General features: G+C 47.8%; 1 protein-coding gene across 1 annotated transcript; it reads right to left on the reverse strand.

The window, feature by feature from the left end:
- Positions 1-1030: 1030 nt before the first annotated feature.
- LOC118832716 (mortality factor 4-like protein 1) lies at positions 1031-3544 on the reverse strand. The gene is made up of 2 exons (XM_036740047.1): positions 3518-3544; positions 1031-3262 (listed from the first exon to the last, which is right to left on the reverse strand). The coding sequence occupies exons 1-2, from the start codon at positions 3542-3544 to the stop codon at positions 1505-1507; spliced, it is 1785 nt and encodes a 594-aa protein (XP_036595942.1). The 3' UTR covers positions 1031-1504.
- Positions 3545-9720: the final 6176 nt, after the last annotated feature.

Here is a 9720-nt window from a genome sequence, read left to right on the forward strand (position 1 = left end):
ACATGTTGACAGTTCCTGATGACTCTATTCACCATTCTTGTGACTTCCCAGACCAAAACCCCCTTCCCTGTCTATTACTCCATCATATCTGCTGTCTTCCCCATTAGAATGTTAGCTTCTAGGTGGAAAGAGCTCTCTCTTTTGTATTTGGCTGCCCCTGAACCTAGAACAGTGTTCAGAGCATAGTAAACACTTAATGGGTTTTTTTCCATTCATTCAGTGTTTGGACTAGAGAGCAGCTTTAAAGACTTGCCTCTGGAAGGAATCATTCCTGGGATACACCAAAAGCAATGCTCTGTTAATGTCTCTGGCATATACTCTGTGCTCCCATTTTCTATTTTATTAGGAGTTGCTGTATTAATATTGGTTAATGCTAGTTTGTGAGGTTAAATAGCTTATTTAATAAATGATGCAGCATACTTAAAGGGCTCTTAGTGGCCACACTGATTATCAGTCTGGGGGCAGACTGATGCAGTTTGGCTCGGCTCGGCTCCTTCCCAAAGAGGGAGGAGAGGGAACATACGGACAAAAAAAACCTCAATTAAGTGATAAGGTAATTTCATACAATTCTTGAACACTAACACAATTCTATTAATTCCTGGTCTAGCCTACCACAATTAGTGTGCTCCACGTCGCTGACATTCTATTACAGCATAGTCTAGATTGGTATATTTGTGCCCCCCCCCAACCACCACCACCTCTGTGCTCCAGACTGTAAAACTGCATAAGCCACAGCATCGGGGAAGAAGCTGCTTGTGTCAGTCTGAAGTTAAAGCAGAGCTGACCAGCCTCTGGAAAGGCTTTCATATGCACTGTTATGTGCCGGCTCAGAAATCCCAGGTGGCTGTGTCTGTCACTTACTGCTCTATGTTCTCACCGTATTATTTTTTAAATTAAACACACACACACCCATATTGCGGTTTTTAAAATGAAAATAGATATATTTAAGTCTTTAAAACAGTTCCTAAAAGGTATACTTTCTCAGAAAACCAGATATACAATAATGCATTTTTCTGCTGTTATGTGCATCAGAAGCAAAATACAAAAACTTTAACAAAAAATACTGTTTTTCAACAATCACAGTCAAATTTAAAGATTAAAAATAAAGAAGGTAACAGGAAAATAGCATAAATTAATGAATTCTTAACCATATGCAATGACTTAAACTTTGGCACTAGGAATCAAGATGTTTTGTCACTTCCCATTTAAACAGATCATAAAAATGTCAAAAGAATGTAACCATCAGAATACAAGCAGCTTTGTTAACTACACAGTGAAACATTCTACACAGATCACTATTACATAGACTGGAACAGAACCTCTAAAATTACAGAAGGGACTGAAACATTACCCTTTTTATGTTTTCAACAGAACAAATACTTAACAAACATAAATTAGATTAAACATTGAATAAATTAAACATTTTTTCCTTGTAGAGAGAACAAACTAATAATATAACATTTATGTTCACTGAGATCAAAATATGACAAATAATATCAGACTCTTAGGCAACTTTTTGTAAATACTCAGGGGGAGCAACCTCATAATCACTGGGACTGAACAGAGCTGCTGCATGATTTGCCAAATATTTTAGGAAATCATGAAGATAATTTAGCAGTAATGCCACACTCTGCTCATCCAGTGCTGTATAGGACAGCATATCTCCAATTTTGACAAATAATCGCAGGAGATGAGATGCTCCATAAATTTGGGACACAGGAGCATCAGGATCATCAGCTAAGATCTCAGCATACTGGGGCCTTTCAAAATCATACAACAGCTGAGGACCCAACATTACATTGAAATAAGCTTTGATCCCTGCTACCACTTCGGTGACTGCATACGACTTTGCCATGTTTCCTTGGGACTTCTCATACTGCTCATAGTCATCCAGAATGGAATCGATACTCTTCTTGGCCGGAAGGTGAAACAGGTGCTTTTGTCCGACGACCAGCTCCCAATCCTCCACCAGCCACGGCTTCAGTTCATTGGGAATGTTCACTTTAATGTCGGTTTTTTTCACATATCGCCTCTCCACCTCGTAGTACACTCGGGCTCTCCTCTTGGAGTGCTGGGGCCGAGATGGTGTTGATGTTTCACTGGAACTGCTTCCTTCCCCAGTTTCAGCCATTTTCTTTTCCTTCTTTTTGGCTGGAGACACTGACGGCCCTGATGCTGTAGAGGCTTCTTCTTTGTCCATGTTCTTCTCCTGTTGACCCTCCGACTGCTGACTCTCCGATTCTGACTCGGAGGTTGCAGTCTTGGACTCCGAGCTTGGGGTCTTGGGCTCTGAGCTTGGGGTCTTGGGCTCAGAAGTCTTCTTTTCCCCAGAGGCCAGGTCCTCTCCCACCTTCTCATCTGCAGATAGCTCCTCATTGCTGTTGAGGAGCTCTCTCTGTTTCTGCAGATTGGTCTCAGAATACTTCAGTATTCTGCTCTCAGGAACCCACTCGTCATCCCAGCCAGCTGTAGGACAGTAGTCCTCCTTGTAATCAGTATCGCCATCTCCAGCAGGGCAGGGAGCAGTGCCGGCTTTGCCTTTGCCTTTGCCTTTGCCCTTGCCTTTGCCTTTGCCCTTGCCTTTGGCCTTGGTCTCATCTGCCTCCGCCTCAGGGTCTTCACTGGGCTCACTGGTTTCCCGGGGCTCCCCAACATTACTGGCTTCCCCCGCCTTGCTGGTTTCACCAGCCTTAGGGGACTTAAGGGCTACCCCTGCCTCTGAAGCCTCACAGCGGGGCTTCCGGCCTTTGTGGGACTTAAGGGCCTTACCAGGTTTTTCTGCTTCCTGGGCCTTTTCCGCTTCCGGGGGCTTGTCCACCTCCTGGGCCTTTTCTGCCTCCGGAGTCTTGTCCACCTCCTGGCCCTTCTCCGTCTCCTGGGCCTTTTCTGCCTCTCGAGCCTCCATCTTGGCCAGCTTTTCCGAGAGCCGGGTGCGCACAGCACCCTTCTCGTTGCCTCCCGGGTAATGAACGAGGTACTTGACCTTCCTGTACTTAACGGACACCTTCACACACTCCGCTTCATAAAGCAGGGGCCCTCGGAAACACAACACCCGCTCCCCGACCTCAAACTGGGGCTTCCTGGGGCGCCTCTTGGGGTCTTTCTTTGGTGCCATCTCTCCTGCAGGGGCCCGGAGCCTCCGCCCACCTCGCCCGCCTCTGCTGCTGCTGCCACACACAGCCCCGGCGCTGCTGCTGCCCCCCTTCTGGCCCTTCTCCCGGTGGTCCCTCCTCAGTCCCAGATGACCGCCACCCTCCAAAGTCTGGGGCAATACGGAATTAATTAGGTGCCAATTCGGACCTGATTTACCGGAAGCAGCTGCCCACAGGATGATGAAGCTCCTCTTCAGCTGTAGCGGCCACCAGTCAGTTCTCTCAACAACTGAAGCTTCCCATCAACTACCTGGCCCTCGAGATGGAACGTAGGGCCACCGGCACTCTCAGCTCCAACCAATGGCTGCTTCTCCTGCTAATGCACGTGCATCAGGCACGTGCATATCCTTCATTTCAAACCCAACCTGATGGCGCTGCGCATGCGCCGTCATTGCTCCCCTCCCCCCCTCACCCTGAGATTCAACTCCCACTACTGCCGTTGATGGTAGTTGCTCCAGGTAACAGCACAACACGCATGCGTTCCCATCCCCCCTTCTGCCCCCTCTAAGGATGTTGATGGCTGTTGCTCCTGGTAACAGCCAGTGCGAAGAGCATGCGCTTTTTTTGCTCCCTCCCCTCCCCCCAGCTTCTGTTCTCTCTGTGGCTCTTGATGGCTTTTGCTCCAGGTAACTGCCGGACATAACGCATGCGCTCTCACCGCCCCTTCCCCCCACCCCCAGAATCCGCCTCCCCCATAGATGTTGATGACTGTTGCTCCAGGTGACAGCGACCACGCGCATGCGCTTCTTCTTCTTCTTCTTTTTTTTTAATTTTTCCACCACCACCTTCCCCTCCCCATCCCATTCAGCTCCTTCTGTGGCTCTTCATGGCTAGGTAAAGGCCAGGACGGGAATATTACGCATGCGCCCTGCTAGCTTTCCTACCCCCTCCCCCCATTCAGCTCCCCATATGGCTCTTCCTGGGTGTTGCTTCAGGTAAAGGCCAGGACTTTGCGCATGCGTCCTCCTTGCTTTCCCCCCCCCCTCAGCTGTCCCTATGGCTCTTCATCGCCATTGCTGCCGGTAAAAGGAGAACATTGCGCATGCGCTAGCTGTACTGCGCTGCAGGTTCCCCACCCTTCTGCTCTCCCTCTGACCATAGATGCTCTCCACCCCCGTAGATTACCAGCCAGTGCACTGCGCATGCGTCTTCATTATACAGCCTCCCTAATGATTCACCTCCTGCTGATGTGTTCATCCCTTTATATGCACCTTCCCTGTACTGCCCCGCCCCATCCCGTCTTTAAAATCATTTCATTCCGTTCCATGAAGCAGACAGATAATTGCTCAATCTCTTACTTCGTGCTCAGTGGTGTTGGGTGGGTGATTGCGAGGTGCTGGGGGTGGAGCTACAGACCCCCGTAGAGGTCAGAGGGCTCGGCCTGCCTGCGCACTCGCGAAAGACTGAGCTCTTGACGCGGGGGCGGGGGAGCTCTGGCAGAGCTGGGGAAGGGGAGGGGCAGCGTGATGCGGTGCACCTGTGTGATGTGCACACGTATGCCTCCCTCCGGGAGGGCTCCCCCTCCCTGCTCACCTGCCGCCACCAATCCAGGAAGACCCCCTGGAGGAGGCGGACCCCCAGCTGCGGGTGCCTGGAAGGAATGGAATTTGACTAGAGAAAATGGGAGTGGGGGACCTACACCAGGGTGGGGGACTTCCTGAGAAAAGAGGCAGGAGGGGGCCCAGCATCTTCTGGGAACAGCGAGTTCTCCAGTGTGTCTCAATTATCCCCTTAAGGTCCCCCTTCGTTCACTTGGAGTCCCCCCTCCCGTGGCTTCTCCCTGCCGCCTTAAACACACATACGCACACACATATCTTTCTCATGTTAAAGGCTTTTAATAATCAGGGCTAAACCTATTTTTCAGCCATATTTCCCCTCTCCTTTCTTCCCCTCCCTCTCTTCTTCTTCCCCCTCCCTCTACTACATCCCCTCTTCTTCCTTCCCCTCCCTCTCCTATTTCCCCTCTTCTTCCCCCCCTTCCCTCTCCTACATCCCCTCTTCTTCCTCCCCCTCTTTCTACATCCCCTCTTCTTCCTTCCCCTCCCTCTCCTATTTCCCCTCTTCTTCCTCCCCTTCCTCTATTTCCCCTCTTCTCCCCCTCCCTCTCCTTCCTCTCTTCTTCCTCCTCCTCCCTCTCCTACATCCCCTCTTCTTCCTCCCCCTCTTCTTCCTGCCCCTCTTCTTCCTCCCCTTCTTTCTACATCCCCTCTTCTTCCTCCCCCTCTTCTTCCTCCCCTTCTTTCTACATTCCCTCTTCTTCCTCCCCCTCCCTCTCCTACATCCCCTCTTCTTCCGTCCCCTTTCCTCTCCTATTTCCCCTCTTCTTCCTCCCCCTCCTTTTCCTATATCCCCTCTCCTTCCTATCCCTCCCTCTCCTTCCTCTCTTCTTCCTCCTCCTCCCTCTCCTACATCTCCTCTTCTTCTTCCCCTTCCCTCTCCCTCTCTTCTTCTTCCCCCTCCCTCTCCTATTTCCCCTTTTTTCCTCCCCCTCCCACTTCCCCTCTTCCTCCCCCCTTTCCTCCTCCTTCCTCCTTGTCCTTCTCTTTTCCTCTTCCTACCTACCTAAAGGCATTTTGCTAGCTCTGTGTGCCATTTCAAGTAGCTGGCAAAGGTGATACAGGCTCCTGGCTTACTGCCCAGAGCTCAGTACCTCACAGGCAGAAAATACTCAGTCCATATTTGTTAAATGAATAAATGAATAAACACCTATGGGTGACACAGTGAAGGCATCAGTAAACTTTACCTCGGTGAGGTACCTGTGAGTCTGAGCCATATGTCTCTCCCTCAGATCAGAGCAGCTTGTCAAACCATGGTCACACAGGTGGTAAGAAACAGCTGAGATTCAGGCCTAGCGCTTCCCCCTTGGATACCTAAGCCCTGGAAGCCAGGTCCTCAAGCTGGCATGAAATTCAACTATAAAACATAACTATAGGAGGTTGGAATCAATGATCCAGCATTACAGAAATAAAGAAGAGCGTGAGACTCAGTATCTTTCATCATGCTGTCAGTCAGCGCTTTACGCACTAAGATTTGATAGAATACAGGCCCTGGTTGCATCCCTTCCAACTTGTTTTCCCTTTCATCAGTGTAGGCAACCCCCTCTCCTGATGACACTGGGCACCAGTGCTCTCCAACCTTTAGTGTTAGAGAGTTGCCTTAGGTATCAAGAGCTTAAGAGACTAGTTTAGGATCACACAGCCCATTTTTGTAGCAAGTGAGTCCTGAACCCTGACTCCAAGGCTCTCTTCTTACGATCTCCCTGCTAATACTCTACAAGAAATCTTGACCTTCAGAATTAGAAATGGTGGCTTTATAATGAATATAAATATAATAAATTTAAATAAATATGAATACAAATCCAGCTGATCATTTTAAATAGATTGCTTACATGAAAGGGTAGGACAGATAGAAAGGCTGTAGTTTGTTGGGCCTTGCCAGGAATTTCTTGGTTCTGTCCCATTCATGCTGTAACTATGTCACATAGGCCAATCCTGCAGAATTTGGTAGAGTTACTTTTCCAAAGATGGAGATGAATGGGAGCCTTTGCTACTGGCAAACTTTTTTTGTGGCCAGAGACTGATGAGTGCAGTAGTGAAAGGTAATAAGCCTCAGTAAAAGGAATTCCATAGTCTAGGACTGGGCCATCGGGTCTCTGAAGGGAAGACTGGGTCTCTTGTCAGAAAAGGTTGTTTTGTCCAGTCTTTACCCTTTGTTGTTGTAGTCCACACCAGATGAGATAGATGAATGTTGCCCCAGCAGAGAGGAGTTGGTTTCTTGTTTCAGTTTTGGCTGGCCAGAAGATATATGTGGGCTTGGGCAAAAGCAAACTATGCCTGGAGCTCCCTAAAGGAGCATCCTTATGGCTTCACCCTGGATTATACTACCCATCAGACTCATGGTACTCATTGGAATCAAAGTCAATGGACTTGAAATTTTGCCTAAGATTGGAGCAGTCCTCTCCTAAGTGGCAACTGAGATGTGCAAAGGAAATGACATAGCCAGGATCATCCAGGGAGTATTTGTCAGATTTGGGATTTGGACCCAAGTTCTCTGACTTTAGAATCAGCCCTCTTCTGACAAATCCCCACTGCCTCCTTCCCTTCTGGAAGCATGGTTTGGGTCCCTGTTCAGTGAATAGCTCTTTCTGTACCTCCCCATCCCTCCCAGCAGGGGTTCACAGGTATCCACTCCTGCCAAACAGAATGGTCCAGAGGCAGCATCCAAAGGAGAGATTCATATATGTCCCCCTTCAAAAAATCCTGGATGTAAATCCTTGTATTTGGAATGTATAAATTATATAATAACATAGTTTCTTATCAATAGTAATAAGTATTCCATAAAACGTAATCTATTGTAGATAGAAAGCTTTGCCTTCATAGGGTTATATATGTAGAGCTAGAAGGGATGAGAGAAGCCAACTGATCCAACCCCCTTATTTGACAGAGCCTAGAGAGGGTAAGTGACCTGTCCCCGGACACCCAGGGAGTAGGTGGCAGAGCTGGAAATCAAACCCACTGATCTAAATGACTAATCAGAAATCGGTGCAGTGTGAATTTAGCAAAAATCTACATAGGCAGTAAACATCTCCAGATGAGTGGAAGGGATTGTTCAGTTTCTAGTAAAAAATGACAGAAAGTACAGAGTTCAAAGAAATCCAAACCATGATGCTAAGAGATTGTGGCACTATAATTGTTATTTCTAGGGCTCTTGCAAGTTGCCAAAATGTTTTGCCTCCATGATCTCATCTGGTCTTCCCAACAGTCCGAAGAGGAAGTTACTGTAGGGGACGTTACATTTTTCCAAAGAAAGTGAGGGTCCCTCACATGGCCTTACATGGCTTTCCCAAGGCCCCACAGCTACAAGTTCCAAAGGCAGGATCTAAAGCCACATGGTCCTGACTTCAAGTTCTGTGTTGTGGCCACTATTGTAACATTCTCTCTCTATGTAAATTGACTTCATTGAAATGCTTTATTGGAATGGTCATGTATTTGTTGGTGTCCTTCCGTTGGTTTTCAGCCAAGTCTGACTCTTTATGACCCCATTTGGAGTTTTCTTCCTGGAGTGGTTTGCCATTTCCATCTCTAGCTCATTTTTCAGATAAGAAACTGAGTCAAACAGAGTAAAGTGACTTGCCCAGGGTCACATGGCTAGTAAGTAAGGATGAGTGTTCCTGACTCCAGGCCCAGCACTCTCTGCACTGTGCTACCGACCTGCCCTGGTGTCAGTGGGTGAGCCTGTGGTGATCACGTGTCAGGACTTGGATCAACATGTGGGAGCTTCTCAGTATGTACAAGGTAAAAAGTTGGCATGAAAGCATTGATACAAGTTCCTCCCTCTGATAGCCACTGGCTGTGTGACCCTGGGTAAGGCATGTAACCTCTCTGTTTTCAGGCAACACTAAAAGCACAAGTTTCTGAGAAAGTATTGACCTTCATTCCCTCTATGGATGAAATCCCAGATCTAGTCCCTTCCCCTTTCATTAGGGAAAGATGATGTTGAGCCCTTGGATCAGGGTTTTATATGGAGCTCTAACCTCACTGCTTTCACCTTTTTTTGTATCCCCAATACTTAGCACCATGTCTGGCATGTAGTAGGTGCTTGACAAATGCTTAATGACTCAATAGGATCACTTTGAGCTTGGTCAGGGGTTTTGGTCCCCTCTTTTGCTAAACCAAAGAAAATTTTTTCTCCAGTTGTTTTGCCTGTCTGGTTGCAGGGCATTAGTTATAGCCAGAATCCATGAGTGATGATCAAGCCTTCAAAGGCAGGGCCAGTTTGATTGAGATTATGGGTGAGCGCTCCTCTGGACCTCCAGCCTCTATCCCCTGCAGCTGCAATCAATGAATGTGTCACCTCCTCCAGCTCTGGGGCAATGCAGGCTGCAGAGGGTGTGTCTGAGAGAGACAGCCAAGTGTCTGAGAATCGAACCTCTCTCAGTAAATACAGCCTGTGTCAATACACTTGATGAGTCAGGCACTCAGATGCTGGAAGCCATAGCTGATTACTGGAAGACTGAGAGGGAAAAGAGAATTGCTTTACCCAGACTGGTGTTCACTATGGGGTGGCCCAGTGCAGGGAGGGCTAAGGATGCATTTGGACAAGAAAGTCAGATTTCTCAGTGCCCACAAGGAGAAATTTAAGCTTTGAATTCTCTGATATTTTAAATTAAAATTTTAGCAATGCCTTTTGATTTTATCCCAGACATTTCCAGATATCCCTGGCCACCCCCCAAGGCATCAAAGGTAAACAAAATCAAACAACTTAGCCATCTCATCCAAGAGGTGATGTAGCATTTAGCCATCCTAAGCCCCACCACACACACACACACACACACACACACACACACACACACACACCCCTCCACCACAGGAAAGAGGTGCTTTCCACTCCACTCCTGTGGAACTGACTGGTCATTATAGATATACCAGTCTCAGCTTCACTTGAATGTCCTCTTTATTCAAGTTATTGCCATTCTGTATATTGTTTTCTTTTGCCCAGTCACTTCATATGTGCCTTTGTCACTGTTGTTAAAAGCATATCGGGGTCCTGGCCCTCAGCACTTGAACAT

The sequence above is a fragment of the Trichosurus vulpecula genome, chromosome X (genome assembly GCF_011100635.1).
Source record: "Trichosurus vulpecula isolate mTriVul1 chromosome X, mTriVul1.pri, whole genome shotgun sequence".
Classification (NCBI taxonomy): Eukaryota; Metazoa; Chordata; class Mammalia; order Diprotodontia; family Phalangeridae; genus Trichosurus; species Trichosurus vulpecula.